Consider the following 25,352-nt stretch of genomic DNA (forward strand, 5'->3'; position numbering starts at 1 on the left):
AACTTAAATGCCTTTCTGCCATAGGACACTTTAAACATAAACCAAAGTAGAACCAAAATAGACTTCGCATTGATTTTCAACACTATTCTATAATATTGGCAATATCTATCTTCCTATCTATCCAATGTTATGGTTTGTCTAATGTCTCAGAACCTATGGGTTACTTTAAAATAGCACAAAAGAATGTTATTTAAAATTTAGATTTTTGAATGTCTCTGTGGAAAAATGAAAGGTTTATGTTAATTTTCACCCCCTCTCAGAATCCCATCATGGTGAAGGAATAAAAATGTCAAGCCTACGAGGTTAAAAAGAATGATAGAAGAGACAGTGACATATGAACTGTCAGTGAATTTTGAACACTAGAAAACAGTGAATGATTGAAAGACTTAGCAGGCAAGAGAAAGCTGAAATTTAAATCCATACTCATGTATACCCATAGTAATGACCCAGCAACCCCACTCCTGTGTATTTATAACCCAGCATGGATTAGGAAATTGTGGCCAGTAGATAAAGTCCAGTACACTGCTTATTTCTGTAAATAACATTTTATTGGAATAAGCCATATTACTCCCTTTGTATGTTCTGTGGCTAAACTTACACTAGTTACAATAGAGTTTGCGTGGCCCACAAAGCTAAAATACTTCCTGTCCAGCTATATATAGAAAAAGATGAGTATCTCCTGCTGTAGAGAAATGAACACGTGTCTACTCCAAACCTGTACAGAAGGCTTTTATACCAGCTCTATTCATGATCACCAAAAACTTGAAACAGCCCACATGTCCTTCAACAGATAAATGGCTAAACATACTGTGTTATATCCATACAATGGAAGTATTTGGAAGGAACAGTAGAAAGGAACAAGCTATTCATATAAGCAACAACTTGGAGACACTCAAAGGCACTATGCTGCATGAAATAAGCTAGTTTCAAAAGACAAAGAAGGAAAGCAAGCTATAGTCATGAAAACTAGCAAGATCCTCCAGATTTAAGCATGGAAAAACTTAGGACTTGGGAATACTCTAAAGTATCAGTTAAAGTAGGGTTAAACTAAAGAGGATTGGTTGCAAGTTAATACAAGAAGTAGATATCCCCCTCCCCCACCCAGGTTTGCTCTCTAGATAGAATAGAGACTCACATTTTTATTTATTTATTTATTTTTTATTTTTATTACTCAATTTATCACATCTGACTTTTTTTTTTTTTTTTTTTTTTTTAAACGGCTGCACCTGTGGCATATAGAAGTTCCCTGGCTAGGGTTCAAATCAGAGGTGTAGCTGCTGGCCTATACCACAGCCAGAGCAATGATGGGTCTGAACTGCGTCTGCGACCTACACCACAGCTCATGGCAATGCCAGATCCTTAACCCAGTGAGTGAGGCCAGGGATCGAACCCACCTCCTCTTGGATACTAGTCAGGCTTGTTAACTCTGAGCCACAATGGAACCGAGAGTCCATATATTTAACCACAGCTACAGCTAAGAATGTATTAAAGATGGGAGGTAAGAAAAGTCTACCTACATCTCCAAGGCAGGAAAGTACATGTTCCTCTCTAGGAAAGTTGAGTACCCCTGAATAAGGGCCTACAAGTAGTAACAGAGTGGCTCAGTTTCTACCAGATTACCTTACTGCAGACTCCCACCCTATAAGCCCCACCTATGCACACAGAGCTTCCAACCAGCGTTTTAGTTTGAGAATAAAATAAAATCTCACCACTTGTATTCATTAGTGTCTTGGAGATTCTAGACAAAGCAGTTAGGCAAGAAAAAGAAATAAGAGATATCCAAATTGAAAAAGAAGTAAATTTTCTTTAAATCTGCAAATGACATGATATTCTACATGGAAATCCTGAGGAATTCATTCCTAAAACAAGTTCAACAAGGTTATAGGATATCATAGTCACTGTACAAATGTGAGTTGCATTTTTATGCATTAGGAATGAACAATCTAAAAATGAAATCAACTTAATACCATTTAAAGTAGCATCAAGAAAAAGCAAGATACTTAGAAATAACTTTTTTTTTTCCTTCTTAAGGCCGCTCTCGTGTCATATGGAAGTGCCCAGGCTAGGGATCTAATCGAGCTACAGCTGCCAGCCATGCTACTACAGCCACAACCATGCCAGATCGAAGCCGCATCTGTGACCTATACCACAGCTCACAGCAACGTCCAAATCCTTAACCCACTGAGTGAGGCCGGGGATCAAACCCTCATCCTCTTGGATACTAGCTGGGTTTGTTAACTGCTGAGCCACGGTAGGAACTCCAGAAATAACTTGAATGAAAGTACACTGAAAGGTTCAAAATATTGTCGAAAGAAATTTCTAAATAAATGAAAGATTTCCATGATGATGGATTGGAAGACTTACTATTGTTAAGATAGGACAATCCCCCAAACTGATATATAGATTTAATACAGTCCCAACCAGATTTCCAGCTGGATTTGTTGCAGAAATAGAGACGATTATCCTAAAATTCATATGGAAATTGAAAGAGACCCAGAATTGCCACAAAAGTCTTGGAAAAAAAACAAATTTGGAGAATTGACCATGTTCAATTTCAAACCTACTGCAAAACTACAATAATCAAGACTATGTTGTACTAGCATAAAATAGACATGTAGAACAAGGAATAAAACTGAAGGTCCAGGAACAAGCCCATATATCTACAGTATATGAATTTTTGGCAAAAGTGTCAAGACAATAAGGAAAGAAAAGTCTTTTTAACATATCATGATTGGATAATTGGATAAACACATGCAAAAGAATGAAGTTAGACCCCTACTTCACACCATATTTAAAAGTTAACTCAAAATAGATCAGGAGTTCCCGTCGTGGCACAGTGGTTAACGAATCCGACTAGGAACCATGAGGTTGCAGGTTCGGTCCCTGCCCCTGCTCAGTGGGTTAACGATCCGGCGTTGCCGTGAGCTGTGGTGTAGGTTGCAGACACGGCTCGGATCCCGCGTTGCTGTGGCTCTGACGTAGGCCAGTGGCTACAGCTCTGATTCGACCCCTAGCCTGGGAACCTCCATATGCCGCGGGAGCGGCCCAAAGAAATAGCAAAAAGACAAAAATAAATAAATAAATAAAAAGAAAAATAGTGCAATTTTAAATTGGACCAGTAATTTAAATACACATCCCCCCCCCAAAAAAAAGATACATATGGACAGTAGGCACATGAAACCATCACTAGTTATTAGGGAAATGCAATCAAAGCCAGAGTGAAATACTACTTCACACCTCTTGTGGTTCATATATTGAAAATGATGGACAATAACAAGTGTTGGTGACACTTTGGAGAAATTGGAAATCTCATATATACCTAGTAGGAATGTAAAATTGTGTGACTGCTTTGGGGAAAAAAAGTGGCAGTTGCTCGAAAAGTTAAACAAAAAGTTACCATACAACTTAGCAATTCCACTTCTAGGTATATACACAAGAGCATTTTAAAAATATATTCATATAAAAACTTGTACACAATGTTTGTTGCAGCATTATTCGTAATAGTCAAAAGATGGAAACAACCCAAATGCTCATTAACTTATAAATGGATAAACAAAATGTGGTATAGCCGTACAATAGAATATTATTCAGCCATAAGAAGAAATGAAATACTGATGCACAATACAAGTACCCTTGAAAACATCATGCTAAATGAAGGAAACCAAACACAAAATGCCATATAGGGTATCATTCTAGTTATATGAAATGTCCAAAATAAGTAAATCTGGAGTTCTCTTTGGCTCAGCAGGTTAAGTATCTGGCATCATCTCTGCAGTGGCTTGCTTGGGTTGCTGCTGTGGCGCGGGTTTGATCCCTGGCCTGGGGACTTTTGCATGCCACAGATGCAGCCAAAAAAGAACAAAAGAAAACAACAAAATAGGTAAATCTTTAAAGACATAAAGTAAATTAATGGTTGCCAGGGGTTAGGGGGAACAATCCAGGTAATTGGAGTGACAAATGGACATGGGATTTCTTTTTGGTGAGATAAAAATGTTCTGTAATAGGTAGTGATATAGGTTGGACGACCTTATAAATGTACTAAAACCCACTAAATGTTTTTAAATTTTATAATTTTTATATTAAAAAATTAGCAAATTGAACCTAACTATATAAAAAAAATAATGTACCATGACCATGTGTGGTTATTCTAGGAATGAAAGAAAGGCTAGTTCAATATTTGATATTCTGCCAGTGTAAACTACCCTATTAACAGTTTAACAAGAACAGCTATATGATTGTATCAATTGGTACAGATTTTTCTTACGAAAGTATACATTCATGATAAAAATTCATTTATCTAGAATAAAATCTATAGCCGATATAATATTTATGGCAAAAAATAGTGTATATAAGGAAGACATTTGAGAAATATTTTCTGTAATATTCTTGACTTTCAAAATAGAATGCATATAATATTTTTGGATATATTATCAATAGTTGGTGAAAGTGGGTTTGTTGACACACCTGCTTTGGTACATTATATTGAGTAGTTTCTAATAACCTTACTCAGAATAATGATTTTGATTAAAGGACATATCATTGATTTAGATACCTGACACATCATTGATTTTCTAAATCTTCTATCTATCCCACCAGAAATTTGGCTTTATTTCCAATGTTCGTTAGATTTTCTTCCTATTTTTTATAGGTGTATTCGACACAAAAATGATTGGGGAGCTCTGATTCTAGTGGATGATCGTTTCAGGAGTAACCCAAATCGATACATATCTGGTAAGATTCTCAGCTGGGCTTTAAGTAAGAATTAGAAGCAGTCTTTGGCATTTAATGACTTCCATTTTTAAAGACAAAGTATTAGAGAATTTGAATTACCAGATCAAACATGGAAAAATTCACATTGACTGGAAACCTAGCCTTTTAATGCTTATGTGTTTACAAAAAAAATAAATAAATCTTTATAGAGGAGAGTCTGGTTAACTGCCAATGTAATATTAATCTGTTTAGCATTGTCAGGGAAAAAGCCATTCCACAGAAATGAACTTCCCAGAATATTAAATTTTTATATTGAAGCAAGCTATCAGTCTTTTGGCTGCTTAGGATTCTTTTTATTCTTTCATTCTGGATTATATGAGTTTTATTGTTGTGTTTGTTTAGAAATGTTTCAGTTGTTTTAGAATTTATGCTAGTCAGAGCTAGTATTTTCTAAGAAGAAAAGAAGTATCACTGCATGCTACAAGATCAAATAGATGGTCATTTTTTTCTCCGCTCAAATGAACAAATACTATATGCCTATAGTTTTCATCCAGCAGTAGCACAGTCCCTTTAGAAACAAACAGGAATTTATCTGTTATTAAAGAACTGTTGGAAATACTTTCACCTTTTTTGTTATCCTTAGAGCTAAAAAGTTCATGTAATAATATAATGGAACAATAAATTTTTGATTGGTTTCTACTTTTTATATTTCAGAGCCTAAATACTATATTTGATTCAATATTAAAATATATCCCCCTAGGAGTTCCCATTGTGGCTCAGTGGAAACAATCCGACTAGTATCCATAAAGACGCAAGTTCGATCCCTGTCCTCACTCAGTGGATTAAAGATCCGGTTGCTGTGAGCTGTGGTGTAGGTCACAGACTCGGCTGGATCTGGTGCTGCTGTGGCTATGGTGCAGGCCAGTGGCTACAGCTCCGATTCGACCCCTAGCCTGGGAACCTCCATATGCCACAGGTGCTGCCCTAAAAAGACAAAAACAAACAAACATATCCCCCTGGATTGAAGCACAAAATGCTGCTTTTCTTTGCTTTCCTTGTAAAGCAAGCCATTGTGCTTAGGCTAAGACAGCCAAAAGCAAATGTTAAGTGCTTCTGTTTAGTCAGCAGGTGGAGCTCAGATTCTTCCAAGTTTTCAAAAGCAAACTGACATCTTACTGAAAAGACTTTCTTTGATCAAAAAAGGTCAAAATGAAAGCATTGACTGTAATACTAAAAATTTTCAATTTGGGATAATTTCATATTTTTATTTGATATAATTATTTTCCCCAAGCATACAAAATAAAAACTTTAAAGAAATTATTTTCTTATTTTAAAATCTAGAACTGAAATTTCTCTTATGGTTTAAATTTGTTGAGAGGTTTTTTTGAATTAAATATTTTTCGTAATTTCTGTAAGGTTTTCATTTCTTTCTGAGACTCACAAAGTGTGATTGATTGATTGACTGATTGATTGATTTGCTTTTTAGAGCTGCACACGTGGCATATGGAGGCTCTTGGGCTAGGAATCAAATTGGAGCTACAGCTGCCGGTCTACACTGCAGCAGTGTGGGATCCGAGCCACGTCTGCAGCCTATACCACAGTTCACAGTAATGCAGGATCCTTAACCCACTGAGCACGGCCAGAGATCGAACCTGCATCCTCATAGATACTAGTTGGATTCATTTCCACTGCACCACAATGGGAACTCCTAAAGTGTGAAATTTTATCTAGGCAATAATAGCACAACCCTACAAATTTCTTTTAATGACTAATTTTATTTAAATTCGATTTGATTAAGTATAGATTGATAGAAAAATTCCATTAAAAAAAAAAAACCTAAAGGAATCCATTTGGAATGAAACCATGAATAAGTTCAAGTTGCTGGAAGCCCTGTCTTATCTTTCTCTCAAGCTCAAGAACCATAGTGACTTGTTAAACTACTCCAAAAAGGTGATGATAGTTTTAGTGACATCAGCAGAAAGTATTTCTTTTCTAAAGTCCAAAGTCTGATTTTGTATCTCATTCTGAAGTGAGTCATAGTCCAAAATCCCTTATACTCTTAAGGTGGTTCATTTTTATGCAGTTTTCCTATATCACAGGTTAAATATTGTCCTTTACAACTCAATTATTTATATATTAAAAATAATTATATAATAAGTATTCAGTTAGGTCATCATTTTGCCAGTAAACCAGTGTTATTTTTCCTTTTACCCTCTGAATAGTTTGGTACATTTGGAATTGGGGGGAGAAGAGGAACCAAATAAAACCTGTGAGACTGTAATCTTGAATTTATTCTTTCTTAAAGAGTCAAATTAGAAAGTTGGAATAAAAGATAATGTTGTTTACACCTTCTGTTTTCTCTACAATTAAAAGGTAGGTGATTTTTGTGAGGAATTATGATAAAATTAAATTTAGCGTATTCCCCAGTTACTCTAAATTGACAATACATTTTCCTGTATCCACTCTACTCCCACTGCCTTGTCCCTCCCTCCAGTTGGGGCAATCACTGCAGATAAAGAGAAATGTTACTGATACATTAGCATATTATACAGATGATGGTAAAAAGGCAGGAAGAATGATGAGAACCATTCTCTTCACTCTAAATTCGAAGTAGATTACTTCACCAGAAAAATTATCTTTTTTTTGCTTAATACATAATATCATCATTAAATAACCAAAGTTTCTTTGCTGGGTTTACTTTCTTCCTTAGGACTTTCTAAGTGGGTACGGCAGCTGATTCAGCACTATTCAACCTTTGAGAGTGCTTTGGAGTCCTTGGCTCAATTTTCCCAAAAGCACCAAAAGATCATCAATGTATCCAAAGACAGAAAGCCTGTACAGGACAAGGAGTCTACATTTTCAGTGGCTTGTTTGAAAGACAATACCTCAACTTTTTTATTAGAAGCAGCACGCTCTCGATCTCCAGAATATCCTAGGGAAGGTAAAGCAAAAATGTGTGTCTAAGAACTACCATATCCTGAAACGATACATAAAAGTCCATCTCTACCAAGTGGCATCATCTCCAGAAACGAGAAAAATATAAAAGTTCTGTCCATTTACACTTGGTAGTGAAGTCTTTCCTTATATCTAAAATGATATCTGCTATGCTCTAGATTAATGTCCTTAAATATGTTGGTTTGTAACATAAGGCGTTATCATAAAATAATGGAATAGTATGGTATATTGGAATGGGGAGTTCCCGTCGTGGCTCAGTGGTTAACAAATCCGACTAGGAACCATGAGGTTGTGGGTTCGATCCCTGGCCTTGCTCAGTGGGTTGAGGATCCGGTGTTGCCGTGAACTGTGGTGTAGGTTGCAGAAGTGGCTCGGATCCTGGCTCCCGTGTTGCTGTGGCTGTCGCTTAGGCTGGTGGCTACAGCTCCAATTAGACCCCTAGCCTGGGGACCTCCGTATGTCGTGGGAGCGGCCCCAGAAAAGAAAAAGACAAAAAACAAAAAACAAGATAGATTGGAATGGGAACAAATTTTGTCAGGAAACCTATGCATATTTTCTGATTTTCCACTAAGAAGCTTTGCCACTCATGAGCCTTATGACCCCATGAGCAAGTCACTGAACTTTTTGAGTCTTAGTAGAAGTGATATCTGCCTACCTATCTAACCAGGTTGGGTTGTAAAGATATGATAATGTGATAAATACCACAGCACTGTAATGTGCTACGTAAATGGTAATTTTCTTCTAAAGGCTATATTAAAAATTGGCCTAATTCATAGATACTTGTCTTACATGAATTTCTTTGTTTAGGGTAGTGAGAGTCATTTATTTAAATGATAAAAATATTTTAAAATATACCATAATATAGTAGATTGGAATATAATTTAGACAATGAGAATATAATTCAAAATATATTAGATGTAATATATACCAGGACCTGGCAAGCTACAGCCTATGGACCAAATTTGGCCTGCTGTCTATTTTTGTAAGTAAAGTTTAATGGAATGAGGTCAGAACCAATCATTTATGTATTGAGCACAACAGCAGAGGTGAAGTAGTTGCATATATTACACTAGAATGGCGTAGTTGAGTAGTTGCAACAGATACAACATGACCCACAAAGTCTAAAATTTTTACTCTCTAGCCTATTATAAAAAAGTTTGCAAAAGTGTGTTCTCTATCATTGGATACCATTTTAATTGTTTTACTTAACATCTGATAGTAGTTAAATATATCACTTTAAAATTTTTTTTTTCTTTTTATGGCCAAACCTGAGGCATATGGACGTTCTCAGGCTAGGAGTCAAATTGGAGCTTCAGCTGCCAGCTTACACCACAGCCTCAGCCACGCAGAATCCAAGTCACATCTGTGACCTATACTGCAGCTTGCAGCAATGCTGATCCTTAACCCACCGAGTGAGGCCAGGGATTGAATCCTTATCCTCAAGGATACTGGTTGGGTTCTTAACCCACTGAGCCACAATGGGAACTCTCTAAAATATATTTATGTTAGAGTATATGCTTCTAACCTAACTAAATATTATAATGAATTCTAGACCATTATGCTGGTAATCACAAAATAGGTTATAGTCTAGGTCTGATTACCAGCCAACTTTTAACTTTTTTTTTTTGTCTTTTGTTATTGTTGTTGTTGCTATCTCTTGGGCCGCTCCCGCGGCATATGGAGGTTCCCAGGCTAGGGGTTGAATCGGAGCTGTAGCCACCAGCCTACGCCAGAGCCACAGCAACGCGGGATCCGAGCCGCGTCTGCAACCTACACCACAGCTCACGGCAACGCCGGATCGTTAACCCACTGAGCAAGGGCAGGGACCGAACCCGCGACCTCATGGTTTCTAGTCGGATTCGTTAACCACTGCGCCACGACGGGAACTCCCCAACTTTTAACTTTAAGCAACTAACTTGTCTTCATGGTTATTGGTTTCTTTAAGGAAATTAGACTAGGTCAGTTTTCCTTAGTCACTGGTTAGTAGATTTTTAAGGTATTTTTACAGCTTGTTCCCTCCTTTACTCAACCCTTTTCCTCTTCCTTTTTACCCTTCCTTTTCTTGTTCACTTCTGAGGTCCCTGGTGTGGAATTTGATAGTTTACCAGACAGCTTTATAACTTGGCTAGGAATCAGTGGAGACCTAGAATTCCTTTCAGAGTTAACATGTTAAGCTTTATATTCTAAGGTGTAAGTCTTGCTACTATTTGTTATGGGCTCTAAATTATGTATCTTATATAGTTATTTCTAACAAAAACCATTTTAATATGACGGTTCTTAGGATATGAGCAGAAAGTTAACACTCTTAAATTTTTGTATTCATAGATGATCCAGTATTATTGGAAGGGTCTGCCCAGGCAGTGGGAGCAGAAAGAATTGTGATTTCCAGATCTAAAAGCCCAACCTTCAACAAACAGACAAAGAGTGTTAGCTGGTCTGGCAGTAATTCTTTGGGACAGCATCTCACTGGTAAAATTCTGACTGTAACACCTGAGTTTAGATCATCAGAGGACTGTGCCTCTAGTTCATCCTCTTTTAAAACAGAAAAAGAAGATGAGGCTGTTTTGCCACTCTCTGATAAGTGTGAGTCCTCAGCTGTGACAACAAACACATCATTTGGACCATGCCCTCAATCAGAAACTATTATTCCATCAGAAAAGATTGATGCTACTCTTCCTAATAAAAATCATTCTGAACAGCTGCTGCCCTGTGAAGACGCCCTGAATCCAAATAATCAGTTATCTCCAGTAAGTGAAGAAGCTGAACTTCCCACTTCAGATAGAGCTTCTGAAACAGAAGCAGAGGATGAATCTATCTATTTCACACCTGAACTTTATGATCCTATAGATACAAATGAAGAAGAGAATGAACTAGTTGGAATTGATAGTGACAATAGATTGACTGATAATTCAGACTGCATTTTAGCTGAAGATCTTTTTGGAATTAGTACTATGAAAGGAGTGGATTCAGTCAGAGAAATGGAAGATGAGGATTACAGAGACACAAAGTTGAATAGACTCATGCATATTGAAGAAAGTAAAGTCGATGACCTTGATAGTAATGTAATAACTCATAAATGAATTGGAACTGGGGAAAAAAGTTGTGAAATGGATATAAAGAACATTAAACAGTCTCCTTCCATTTTAAGGTGTGTTCCCTGGTGTTAGGTAATAATACTTGATTGACTGTCAAACTATAAAAATATGTCATCATGCTAATATTAAACCCTGTTGTAAATGATAATTTATACACTGGATAAATGGTATGTTTCTTTTTTTCTTTGCTTTTTAGGGCCACACCTGCAGCATATGAAAGTTCCCAGGCTAGGGGTCAAATCAGAGCTACAGTTCCCCATCCACACCACAGCCACAGCAATGCCGGATCTGAGCCCCATCTGTGACCTACATAGCTCACTGCAACACCGGATCCTTAACCTACTGAGTGAGGCCAGGGATCGAACCCAAGTCCCCATGGATACTAGTTGGGTTCATTTCCACTGCACCACAACAGAAACTGCAGTGTAGTTTTTGTTTTTTAAGATATATTTTTCACTTTAATCCATTTTCAAAAATTTTAAAGTCTCTTTTATATTCAGAAATGTTAAGTTTTACTATTCTCAAGTTTATATAAAGTGATTCATAAAAAATATTTTCCCCAACAATATTTTATTCTTTAGCTAAATGCAATATTAAATTATCAATCTGAAAGATAATTTCCTAAGGCACTTTTTTTTGTTGTTGTTTTTTGGTCTTTTTGCCATTTCTTGGGCTGCTCCCACAGCATATGGAGGTTCCCAGGCTAGGGGTCCAATCTGAGCTGTAGCCACCGGCCTATACCAAAGCCACAGGAACGTGGGATCCGAGCCACATCAGCAACCTACACCACAGCTCACGGCAATGCCAGATCCTTAACCCACTGAGCAAGGCCAGGGATCGAACCCACAACCCCATGGTTCCCAGTCAGATTCATTAACCACTGAGCCATGACAGGAATGCCCCCTAAGGCACTTTAAATTACACATACATATTTGTATTTTGTAGTCCTCTTCATTTGTTTTCATACTGATGCATAAAAATTAGTAGCAGTCTAATCCAGTCACACCTCAGTCATGTTTCACTGTAGATTTTACCTCAGACCAGTCTGAGATATTTTTTAGAAATCAACCGTTTTCTTGAAAAGTTTATTCTGGTATTAAAGTGCCTACTTAAAAGTAATTAAAAGTTGAGGAAGAAAACTACATGCATTTTAATTGCAATTGTTTTACATTTTTTTTCCGGTAAACCAAAATCAGGCATGTTTTAAACAAATTTATGTAAAGTTATAAAATACCCAATGAAGGATTCCAAATTTTCAATTCTAATTATTTCGCTTCATCACTATTGTGGGAAAAAGTGACATGTTCTGGCCTAAAGTCTTCAATTATGTAACTAAGATAGAAAACTTCAAATATAAATTTAGTAAGTAAACCCAAACCTGTAACTGTAGCTGAAAAATGTTCCCTATGGCTCATTAAACTTTTCTATAAATCTTGACTGAAGCTATACTTCTGATTAAAAATGGTTATAAAAGGAGCTCTTCTCTGACAGGAGTTCTCACTGTGGCACAGCAAGTTAAGGATCCAGCATTGCCTAAGAATCTCTGACATCACTCCAGACATACATTCACTAATCTTTTCCAAGAAGCGATTATTATCTAATGAACATTTAGGCTTCTTCTGAGTGATCTGAATTGAAATTGTGTGTGCTATTAAAGCTGTGGATGTGGTTTCTTATTTTCAAGTCAAAATTCCCAGCAGTTAGATATGTTTTATATTCATTTGGAACAATGATTATTACATATGCATATGTTTACTTTCATTTTGATGGTGTTTAGATTGAATACAGCTTGTTTCTATAGCATTGGGTGTTAGAACGCTAAGCATAGCTGAAAGAAATTTAAATTGATAATTTACCAGTGAAAGAATTTGTCTATATATTGGGATATATATTTAATCCCCCCTAGTATTAGATCGTTTTCTTAGGTGATCAGTAAAAAGTTAAAAGCACTGGATTACAAGGGAATTTCTCAATTATTTTGAAAGGCTGAAACGATTTCTCCTCTTCGGTACAATTCTTGATCCACAGATAAAGGGTAGTGCAAGTAGTAGAAAGAATACCAGATGGAAGACAGGAGACTTGGGCTTTATTCTTGGCTCTGCCACTAATTTGCTAAGTCGTGTTGGCAATTACCATGCCTTTTGGGGAATTAGTTTCATCTGTGAAGTATGGAATCTAGTAGTATAAAATCATGCAAATCCCTTTCAGCTTAAAAAATCCATAATTTAAAGAAATATATGTTGATATTTTATTATGAATCAGTCTTCCTTTGCTTTTTTTTTTGGCAAAATGCTTGAAATAAAGTAAAACACTTGTAAAATGTTTACTTGTATGAATATATGCATACTTGGGGAAGCAAGGTATTTATTTTAACAGTGCCACAAGTAAAATTTTCTTGAATCTTTAAAATTGCCTTAGAAGAACTGGTAAATTACACGAGAAAAACCAAGTACATTATTTTTTAGTCATATCTTAGTGCTCTTATCCAACTTGATATCAAATACCATATCTTTCCCTAGATATAATTTATTCTTTCCAAAATCTAATTCTCTCCAAGGTTAAACATTCTATGTACATTACTGAGAATGTACATAGAGATGTGCCACAAGCTTTTAGTAAGAAGAGGTGTTTCAAAAATTTTGTACAATGATATCACTGTTGAAACAGGTATAGAGTCTCCTCGGATCACAGCTTTGACCAGAATGGTATTGCAAAAAGTAAAGTACTAGCCTTTATAAAGAGTATGAGGTAGAATATTTTTATTAGTGAAAACATACTTTTTAAAGAGATGGTTTAGAAAGTTTAAACATGTAAAAGCATTTAAGAGAGTACCTGGCACATGGCAAGCCCTCATTTATTACTTGATAAGTCAATCATATATCTGGAGTACACTTTGCTTTTTTTAAGCCTTCTCCAATGATGATGGATAGATGGATGGATGGATGGATGGATGGATGGATAGATAAATTGATAGATAGATAGATAGGACAAAGAATCATATAGCAGGAGGGAAAAGTAATTTGGGTAATTTATTTTTAAGGCTTTTGATAGGTATAAGATAGAAATTGTTTATCAAATCATTTGCCTTATTTTATGCATCTGAAATAATTATCTAATACTGAATTTATTTAAGGGCTGAAAATACATAGAGCATACAGGCCACAAACCACGAAAACTACCAGTTGGAGAAAGGGCTTTCTTCATGGAAGAAAGGTACACTATAAAGAGTAGGTGTTTTCATGACTTGACTTTTAAAATTTACCAGAATCATTTAAAGCTTTTAATAATCATGTTGTAAATTAATGATAATTCTTTATGCTACTACTATGCATTTAATTTTTATATGGTTTTCAATTTGGTATTATTTCTAAGTTCACATAAGACTTGTTTTTATTCTTTCTTATAGTCTTTGTTTTTAAGACGAATTTTTCAAAAGGCTTTTTCTATGCCATTTTTCTGCAATATGACTTTGTCATGCTATTTTGCTATAGTAAAGTCATTTAAAATATTTAGTTATTTGGGATTTCTTATAAAACTTCATGAAATCAAAATGCCTATTTTAAAATCTCTTAAAAGACTGGTTATTGTAATTATTTAATCTCCAAGTGAGGACTTTTTTATTTGATTACCACACAATTATTGTTGTTTATGATCTTTTTAACCCCAGATTTATCAATAAGCTACATGAGATTTTACTTCAACTTTTATAAATTTGTAGTAGTCTCTTGTCTATTTCCATAGGAAAATGCAGTCAATTTTTTGTAAATAGAAAGGCAGTATTAATACTGAACTTTTTAATAATAATAAATTTAAGACCACATAGATAGTGAATGTCTAAGGAAGCTAAAACTGTAATATGTGTAGCAATTAAACATACGGTAAAAAACATCACTTCAGGAAACAGAAATTTAGATAGATAACCTAGGCTTATGATTCTCTAGCCTTAAACGATTTTCAAAAAAAGCATTTTGAGGTTTCCCGTCGTGGCTCAGCGGTGACAAACCCGACTAGTATACATGAGGACATGAGCCTGGGCCTTGCTCAGTGGGTTATAGATCCGGTGTTGCCATGAGCTGTGGTATAAGCTGCGGATCCCATGTTGCTGTGGCCTGGGAACTTCCGTATGCCGCAGGTGTGGCCCTAAAAAGACCAAAAAAAAAAAAAAAAGTGGAGTTCCCATTGTGGCTCAGTGGTTGACAAACCTGACTAATATTCATGAGGAAGTGGGTTCAATCCCTGGCCTTGCTCACTGGGTTAAGGATCTGGTGTTGCCGTGAGCTGTGCTGTAGTTCACAGATGCAGTTCAAATCCAGCATTGCTAAGTGGCTGTGGCATAGGCTGGCAGTTGTAGCTTTGATTCAGCCCCTAACCTGGGAACCTCCATATGCCACGGGTGCAGCCCTAAAAAGACAGGAAAAAAAAAAAAAAGCATTTTGTTTCTTAAGGTTTCATTTGATAGACCACTAGCTGCCTGGCTTCGTGTGTTCTGCAATGGTGTCTTGTCATACTATCCATGTGATCTGAGCTAGTGGATCACCTTGTTGGTGAACCACCTTATAATGAAATGTATTCAGTAACTAAACTCTTGGAACAAGATCCAAAACAACCCATCCTATACCAAATTCTACTCTATAATAAACAAGTATGAGAAGGAAAACAAAAATTGTCTGAAAGTTAACTACTCCCAGAAATTAACATTTAAAAATCTAATGGTAAATTCTGATTAAAAGGAATGTCTGTTAACAAGGCAAAAATAAGGCTAGATATTTTAGTACTCTTTATAATTTGTATTTTTTTATTTTGGTCTTTTTAAAGGCAACTTATGATTTTGATTCTCTTATGTTTTTCCCCAAAATTTCATCATTTCACATTAAATTATTTTATATCAGTATTGACAAAACTAAATGTTAAAATGTTGCCTTTGTCTCCTTGCTGTTATAAAGTACTAAATTGTACATGTGGCATATCATTTATGTCAACTAAGTTAGATGCCATCATCTTTTACATATGATTCATACATAGTTGAAAAGATTTAGAAACATTAAATACTGATTATTATTATTTTGTATCAAGTATGTTAATATCCTTGTCTTGGTATATTTTCCCTTTTTCTTCAAACTAGTGTTATGGTATTCATATTTAAATGTGAGCCATCAGGAGTTCTTGTTGTGATGCAGCGGAAATGAATCCAACTAGCATCCATGAGGATGAGGGTTCAATCCCTGGCCTCACTCAGTTGGTTAAGGAGGCCATGAGCTATGGTATATGTCACAGACACAGCTCCTAACTGGTGTTGCTGTGTGTGGTATAGGCCGGCAGCTCCAGCTCCAATTCAACCCCTAGCTTGGGAACCTCCATATGCCACCGGTGCGGCCCTAAAAACCAAAAAAAAAAAAAATGTTAACCATCCTTTTCAACACTGATCTTTTTTATTGTATCTGTGGAGGCGAATTATTACCTAAAACAGAAGTGGTAGGAAATATTAAAATGTTAAAAAGTTACTTGTGCCACCCTTAGTATGGGTTTACCTAAATTGGAGTAAGGTAGATTGATGTATCAGTATTTCCACTTCCAGTCTTTAAAGTTGATTGGCTGCATACATGGGGTTTGTTACCATTAGGCATGGAAACGTTTAATTCTACCTGCCAACATTCTTTGGGTAAGTTACGAATCTTCTCTGAACTTATATTTTTTCATAGTAAAATGTTAATAAGTAATAAAGAGTGGATTTGCGTTTTGGCCCTGCTATTTATTTACTGAGTGGCCTGGGTCATATTTACGTCATTGAGCCTCAGCTTTATTTTCTGGGGGCAAAAAAAGTGAGCAATATTTACCCTAAGAAAAATATTGTGAAGATTAAATGAGATGCTATACAAGATGTGAAAGTCCTTAAGAATTCTGAACTGCTATCCCAATGGTAGTTCGGAAACTGAAACTGTCATCTAGTATAACTGTCATCTCAGTATCCTGAAATTGCACCTTCAAAGGTTCAAATAAACTGTCAGAATTTGGTTCGTGCTCTTTGAGCTTTTAAAAATATTCTGTGTAATTATTCTTTCGCTAGCAAGACAAATATTGTAAAAACGTATTTTCCATTTTATTTTTATATTTTAAAATGTGTGCACATTGCAAACAAAAAATGTCATCAGAGAAACACTGAAATCCATAGGTGGCACTGAGAACATTCTGAGTATGATCCATGGGGCAGGGATATTTGTTGGAGGAGGAAGGGGCAGTCTGTACTCCCACGTTATATTTACTGACCAAACTAATTGAACGATACATTCTGTTAATAATGTATTTCTGTCACGACTGTGTAAAAAAATTTTTTTTGGTCTTTTTGCCTTTTCTAGGGCCGCTCTCGCGGCATGTGGCGGTTCTCAGGCTAGGGGTCCAATCAGAGCTGTAGCCGCCGGCCTAGGCCAGAGCCATAGCAATGCAGGATCTGAGTTGCATCTGCAACCTACACCACAGCTTGCGGCAATGCTGGATCCTTAACCCACTGAGCAAGGCTAGGGATCGAACCCACAACCTCATGGTTCCTAGTCGGATTCGTAAACCACTGAGCCACGACGGGAACTCCTCTATCACGATTTTGATATTTGGCTCTCATAAATGTCCACTTCATTTGCCAATTTTCTAGACTCTAATGAGCCTTCCCTTTCTGAACATTTTATTCTTACTGCCCCAACAATGTTAAATCCCTCATACCTTCTCTCTTCCTTCACTTGTAGGCCAGAGACCATCTTTTCTCTTTCTTTTTTCCAGAGGAGGGTGTACTTTTACCAGTGTTAACCTACCAAGAATGTTGGATTTTTGTACGTTCTGTTTGAGATGTCCATAAGCAGTGCTATTCTGACCCAACTGGATTGAAAAAGATGAATTGAATTTCATATGAACTAATTGATTAGCCAAATGACCACTACTTTGTAAGCATTTTAAGCCTATTCTCACCCTGGGACAAAGTTCATTTTTCCTGCCTTTGTCCCAATGTAATATTTATTGTATGATATTGTAGTTAATTGTGCAGAAGTCTTATCTCTTTGGTACACTGTGACCCCCTAAACCATATGGACAGCTTGTCATATTACCTGGCATTTAATCATTCATCCACTTATTCATCTGACATATTCTGAGAGTCGGCTTTGTATTAAAAGCTATGCTATAGTCTAGGGATACCAAAGATGAGTATGACAAGGATCTATCTACTAGGAATTCACGTCCTAGTTCATGTATAAGTAAACACTTATGGAACCGTGTGATGGGAACTAATAGATGCAAAGCAGCATTTGTTGGGTATATGCATACTGTTATGCACAATTATGATTATAGTTAGAGCATCTATAAGCAAACAGCAGAATTTGTTTAACACAGGAAACATCTTGGCAGTTTTTAATGGAAAATGCTTATAATGTTGAAATATATTCTTGAGGAATTTCAGGATATGCTGTTTTTTCTGAAGTTCCTAACTTCAGATCTCTTAGCCTCTCTTCTCTGGATTATGGAGTGTTAACTTACCCAGAGGGAACAAGACAAGAATATAACAAGTACATCTGTGGTGCCTTAGAGTATAGCATGTCGTGTAGTATTCTCATGGAGCTTTCACAACTGTTAGCTCATTTGGTTCCCAAAAGAGCCTACCAAAGTCAGCAACACAGGTGGTATTATTCTCATTTTTATAAATGAGGAAAATAAAGCATTGCAGTGAGATCACAGTCAATGTCATGGTGCACTTTCCACTCTTTCAGTGTAATCTTGTGCTTTCGTATTGATTTTAGTCCACCTTCATTTTCCCGAATCTCTCTGTGAAAGGTATAGTCTTAGAATTCTGAAACCAAGCCTCGCAACCTTACTCTTCATCCAAAAGGATACTTTTCAGAATTTTACAACATTTTGTAATATTAAAGGAAGATACATTAACATCCATTAAGGAGTATAAACTTTTTGAGGACAGAAACCATTCTGGAGCATAGTGTGCTGTTTGACACATAGTAGGTGCTTAGTAAGTAGTTTTTTATGAAAAGAAGGAATCTCCTGAAAACAACCCAAAAAGCTTAACATTGCCTTAGGTAACATAGCTAACCAGTGACATTCAAGTCAGAACTAGTATAGGTGTCATAGCTTTGAATTCCAGCTTCTTAACACCTTACCAACCAACATACCTGATACCAAAGCCTTAGTTTCTTGACGTCAACTCTTGTGATTTCACCTCCATTCATCCACCCACTTCCATTGACTGTACTCTACTCCATTCCTTCTTCCACACCTATTTCCTCGGTTTTCTCATAGCTTATTAGCCTCTTTCAGTCTTCACGTCCTTACTTCCAAGTTTGGACATCATAGTCGGTCACCGGAACTATTCTCTTGCTTGTATCTGGAACTCCAATCCACCTCTGTCTATCCCAGACCTGCAAAATCCCCAAACCTAGTTTAATGTCACTACCCTGGAAAGCTGACCACTGCTGAAGTTTGTATCGTAGTGTTGGACTGGTGACATTACAATGTTATATGGCTTCTACTGCTGATTGGATTCTCAGCGATGTTTTTCAACTCGTGTATTTTCCCTGACTAGGTCCACTTTTTCCCCTAACTCACTAGTAACAGGGCTAAGCTTAAGCATTGCTTCTTTTCTCAGCCCAGCTCCCTTCCCAGTTGATGTGCTTCCTCTGGATCATCTTACTCTTTCGAACTGAGTGCTAATGATTCCTGGTTCATCATCCAGCTGATGGATCAACATCTTGGATGTCCCATACATTGTCTCAAACTCAATTCGTATAAAACAATTCTCTTCTGAAATCTGCCCTTCCTGTTTCAGCTCATGGCACCATCATCCAATTCTCCAATCTTTTTTTTTTTTTTTTTTTATGGCCACACCTGTGGCATATGGAGGTTCCCACGCTAGAGGTCAAATCAGAGCTACAGCTGCTGTCCTATGCCACAGCCACTGCAACACCGGATCTGAGTCATATCTTCGACCTTCATAGCAGCTTGCCGTAATGCCAGATCCTTGACCCACTGAACGAGGCCAGGGATCAAACCCTCATCCTCATGGACACTATGTTGGGGTTCTTAACCCACTGAGCCATATTGGGAACTCCTAATTTCTCCAAAGATGACTATCAAGTCATCCAAGTTTTTGAGTTGAGCAATACTGCTCAACTGTATCCTACTTTTCATCTTCACAGTGACTGTATTAATTCAGACCCTCATAATCTCTTTCCTAGACTAATGTAATAGTTTTTAACTCTTTGCCATCAGTCCTTCCTTGAAAGTCCCCCTTCTACTTTGCTGCCGTGTAGCTAGTCTAAAAAGCAAATCATTTCACTCACCTGTTTAAAATCCTTCTATATACAAAACCAAGTCAAAACTCTACATGAAGACATAACCAGATTTTTTGCGATCTGGTCTTCATCAATATCAACCTCATCTCCTGCCACCCTACGCCGTCTTTATACTTTAAGAATAGTGTTTTAAACCAACCATGCTGTTTCACATCCACTGCCTGTGGCTACTGCGCTTTCACCTGTGCAGTTTCCTCCTTTACCTGGAGTCGGTAAATTCCTACTCAAGAAGTTCAGCTAGCCTCGGTGTGGCCCTAAAAATGACAAAATACAAAAAAAAAAGTTCAGGAGTTCCCATCATGGTGCAGAGGAAATGAATCCGACTAGGAACCATGAGGTTGCCGGTTCGACCCCTGACCTTGCTCAGTGGGTTAAGGATCTGGCGTTGCCATGAGCTGTGGTGTAGGTAGCAGATGTGGCTCAGATCCCACATTGCTGTGGCTGTGGTGTAGGCCGAGAGCTGTAGCTGTGATTCGAGCCCTGGCCTGGGAACCTCCATATGCTGCGGGTGGGTCCTAAAAAGCCAAAAAAAAAAAAAAAAGAAGTTCAGCTAAGGCATTAGTCCTCTGAAAACTTAACTGTGTCCTCTCGATTGCGTTAAGTATACTCCACCTAACTTTCTTGGCCCCCAACTTCATAACATCAACCTGGTGTTTTCTTTTCCTTTTCTTTCTTTTCTTTGTCCCTCCCTCCCTTCCTCCCTTACTTCTTTCTTCTCTTCTTTTTTTCCTTTTTTTTTTTTTTGATAGGCAAGAAATAGATTTCTTTAGATAAGACACTTGTGAGAGATGCAAGTGGGCAGGCAAGGAGGCTCACTCTCTCTTTCTTTTTTTGCCACAGCATGCAGCGCCTTGATGTGGGATGTCAATTCCCTGACCAGGGATTTAACCCAGGCCACAATGGTGAAAATGCCAAATCCTAACCACTAGCTCACCAGGGAACTCCCCAATCATAGTATTTTCAACAATATGTTTTTTATTTTTGTTTGTCTCCTGTACCTGACTTACACCACCTTTGTACAAATGGAAACTTTGTCTTTGTCCCTCTCACATGCTTTAAATTATAATTTAAGTTGATAGCACTGTGCAGTTCCACAAATTGAACTGGACCATGTTATCTTGAGATTGGCAGCTTTTATTTAGCTACTGCTCTTTTTTTTTTTTTTTTTTTGCTTTTTAGGGCTGCACTCACAGCATATAGAGGTTCCCAGGCCAAGGGTGGAATTGGAGCTGTAGCCACCAGCCACAGCAACACAGGAGCCGAGCCACGTCTGCGACCTACACCACAGCTCACGGCAATACTGGACTCTTAACCCACTGAGCAAGGCCAAGGATCGAACCTGCAACCTTGTGATTCCTAGTTGGATTCGTTTCCGCTGTGCCACAACGGAAACTCCTAGCTACTGCTCTTATTCATTTATTAGAGGCCAGAACTTTAGAAATGATCTACTTTCCTTACATTAAAAATAAAGTAACTGAAGCCCAGAGAGATTTCGTACCTAGACTAAGGTCATTGATAGAAGTAACATGCCACACTGTTTTTAATGTGCTTTAATTTCATATTAATGTAGCCCCTTTCTCAAGGCATTCTAAGAGAAAGGTTATAAAGCCACTCAATCATATTCTTTGGACTTCATCTAACTATAGAGTTTTTTATGAGAAGTGGTAATTGTTAGTGATAATATACTTACCTGTTTTATTGTTACCTCTGTACAATAACTCTCGATTGAGTTGTCTTCTGATTGACTGATAAATACTTAGTCAATTTATTAACACCTTAATAAATTACTGCATCCAGTAGTATGTTTTTTAGGAAACTAATATAATTGTTAGTGTGATATGCCTTTCCTAAATCTTTGTTACCTTATTTTCTCCTTAGGAATTTTTCTTTAAAGCTTTTTCTAGGAATACCGTGCTGATAAAAATCCAAAGATTCTTTCTGAATATTAAATTAAATTGCACAGGGAGTTCCCGTTGTGGCACAGTGGAAGCAAATCCAACTAGTATGCATGAGGATGCTGGTTCAATCCCTGGCTTCGTTTAGTGGGTCGGGATCCAGTGTTGCTGTGAGCTGTGGTGTAGATCACAGATGTGGCTTGGATCTGGCATTGCTGTGGCTGTGGCTGTGGCTGGCAATTGTAGCTCCAATTTGACGCCTAGCCTGGGAACTTCCATATACTACAGGTGCAGCCCTAAAAAAGCAAAAAAAAAAAAAAAATGCACAAAATCCCTTTTCCATTGCTTAACTGAGTTGAGTACAGATCACAAGAAAAAAAATTATGTCGCCTATGACATTGCTGCCTTTAGCCAATTAAAAGCCACATTAATGGTTTATCAAACTTCAGTGGATAATGAAAATAAGGTTACCTACTGACTACATTGCTTCTTTGTTGTTTTTGAAAGTCTTCACATGTAAGTAAGCCACCTTTTTCATTTTCACGTGACTTCTAAGATGAAAATCACTTTTAAAAATCTGTCCCACTGTCTGAAGAATTGCAAAGGAAAAAAATCAAACAATCTCAAATTCTGTTCAAAACAAAAAGGTATAAGTAAGAAATGCACTTAGGGACAGATGAGGCATTGATCTATCTGTGTCTGTTGTTGACTCCCCCCAAATATCCCCAAGGCATACAAATCCAGATTTCATGCAAGCTTCGGCAGGCTTGACCTGGGTCAAGGATGGACAGTAAGTCATGGAAAGCACCTATGGGATAAAGGGGACTGGGTTTTACCAGCTTTTCCTAAAGAACAATGGGATGGATGCTTATTATATACAAACAAATGACCTATAACCCATATCCTTTTTCTTTTGCATAAATAAGTCTCGAGTTGCTTACTGTCCTTTTACAATTTCCTGGCCACTTTCACGGCTCTTCATCATGCTCGTTTTTATTCTGCCAATACCTGTGTTTGATGTTGGGTAGAAGGGACCAGGCCACACATTATGATTTATCCCAGGCCCTGCACTCACCCAGAAATAATCCTAAACTCTGCTCATTCCTAGAAGCAATATGGCCAGGGAGAAGCATATTACTTTTATTCCAAAATCCAGACTTCAAATAACCACGCATTTATTATTTACCCATTTTCAACATCAATGGATTCATCTAAACTCTCTTCTACCCATTTAAAATCTGAGGGCCACAAGTGCTGTGATAATATCCCTTCATTCAATACTTACACATAAAAGACACTTAAAACTATAACTTGGGATTTTCCCTACTGCTACCCCTTCAAAGGTGGACCATTCATGACAAGTCTGAATATTTACTTTGGTTACAAATGTCTGCAGAAACATATGGTCTGATCATATGGTTCTAATAATGTTCCCTTTAGTACTTTGCAGCTTTGACCAATTTCAATATTTTTTCTGGAATTGAACATTCTTTCTTGTGGGAATGTACTCATTTATCAAAAAATGCATATGTGGTTGTTAAGAACTTTTTGGCTTAGTGCAATATGGAAGACTGTTAGAAGTTTTTTTGAGAACTGCCGCTCTATCGATTCATAGTCTTGTTATTATACAGATCCTTCCCATTTCATCTGTACACCCTTGCGCTTGAAGTAAAAGGCCGTGCTGTTAATTTTTTGTCTTAGCTACACCCTCATTCTGAGTTTCCACCCTCTTTTTACAGTGACTTCCAGGCACAAATGTAATTCAATCCCACAAGAGATTGGGAGAGTGAAGTGTGTAGGAAAGGTTCTCTCTGGATCCATTGTCTTATTTCTGCCATAACTGAACAGCTCTGTTGTACATTAATTCCTACCCAAGATATCGAGTGCTCTTTTAACACCTGGAGCGTTCACTTTCTTCATGAAAGCTTGGGGTTTTACTCATTTTAGTAAGAAAGCAGTGCAACATAAAGAAGATCGTCCTTGCGTATTTGAGATTTGTTCGGTGGATGGTTCAAATAAAGAATATGGAGAAACTTTGTCTTGAAAGATGTGTGTAATGGTAATAACCTGTTATTGTTGTAAATGTGCTGGTAAAAGGAACAGGGCTATTCCCACAGACATGTTACAGTGCAGAAGCCTGAGCAACATTACCTTGCTATTTCTAATAGCTGAGGAAATATTTGCATTTAAAATAATTTTCTTTTAAAAAATAGCCTTCTCTTAGGATATGAATCTTCATGCATTTTATGTATTTTCTATTATAGCTCCTATAACGGGGAAGATTACACTCTCATATTTTTATATGATAATCAAATTTCTATTTTAAAACTAACTGGTGTTAAAATTTTTTAAGATACCATTTCATGTTGAATTAATGTCAACAGAATTTTTATTGCCAAATAGAGATATTTGTTCATAGTGATCTCAGTTATGCATAGTTTATTTGAAAACAAAGAATTACATTTTTCTCTTAACAATTTTGATTCTTAGGAGGGCACTAAGCCAGAGGGATTGGAGCGTGAGTTTTGGATTTGGACACTTAAAATCCCAGCCTACTGTTTGCTAAGTTTAGCTTACACTCTCTGAAACTCAGTTTCCGTATCCAAAAAATGAGGACAATGATACTTACCTCAGAATTGCTATGAGAGTAAAATTAAATAATGAATTTACATAACAGGCATTAGCTAATGTAAACTATGACTTTTTGTTTTACGCTTATTTTCTATATTCTATGTTAGACTAAAGATTGTTAAAGTTAAAATTTTCCTTTTTAAAAGAAATAAGCTAATGGTTTTCAAAAACATTATCCAGTCTTAACATAGAGTTCACTTTCTATTAGACCTTTATAAGTGAAATGGAGATGCTGAATCTGGTAGTTTAGGGTTTATGAAAGGCCTTTTAAAATTTTTTGCAGGCATGGAGACAGGTTTATCTTTAAATGCCATCTGGAATATGAAAGAATATTCTTTAACCAGCTACTTACAGTGTAGAAACGAGTCTCTATTCCCATGTCCTTTAACTGGTGCTGAAATAAGTGACCCTAGACACATTGCTGAATCAAGGGTAAGTTTATACTCATTTGTTCTTGACATTGAATATGGAGTTGCTTATGCATAACTATACTTCTCTGCTGAGGATAAATATAATTAATAAAAAATAAATTTAAAAACATATGAGATGATACACTACTAAAGATGAATTTAGAACATATAATATGATACATTCCTAAAGATGAACTAGAACTTAGTATTTGGCCTTAAACCATAAGTATCAAAGCTAAAACTAAAAGCCCATTTAGTATGGCAGCATAGAAAAATTAGACACACTGTGCTTCCATACTGCAGTGAAACTGCACT

At 36.8% G+C, this 25,352-nt stretch overlaps 1 protein-coding gene across 10 annotated transcripts in view; it reads left to right on the forward strand.

Annotated features, from left to right (window-relative positions):
- Positions 1 to 13,080, forward strand: part of BRIP1 (BRCA1 interacting helicase 1) — a 137,986-nt gene extending 124,906 nt beyond the window's left edge. For 6 of the 10 annotated variants that reach the window (XM_084985031.1, XM_084985034.1, XM_084985032.1 and 3 more), the window contains exons 18-20: positions 4,649 to 4,731; positions 7,421 to 7,651; positions 9,991 to 13,080. In XM_084985031.1, the coding sequence (XP_084841157.1) occupies positions 4,649 to 4,731; positions 7,421 to 7,651; positions 9,991 to 10,745 (1,069 nt within the window). In that variant the 3' untranslated portion in view covers positions 10,746 to 13,080. The remainder of the gene's footprint in view (positions 1 to 4,648; positions 4,732 to 7,420; positions 7,652 to 9,990) is intronic. The other 4 variants (XR_014821286.1, XR_014821287.1, XR_014821284.1 and 1 more) reach the window with 1 other exon arrangement.
- Positions 13,081 to 25,352: the final 12,272 nt, after the last annotated feature.

Source organism: Sus scrofa, chromosome 12, assembly GCF_054392235.1.
Source record: "Sus scrofa isolate SSC_HxYL_T2T_F1_AM1 chromosome 12, Sscrofa_HxYL_maternal_Yorkshire_Landrace_v2.0, whole genome shotgun sequence".
NCBI classification, from domain to species: domain Eukaryota; kingdom Metazoa; phylum Chordata; class Mammalia; order Artiodactyla; family Suidae; genus Sus; species Sus scrofa.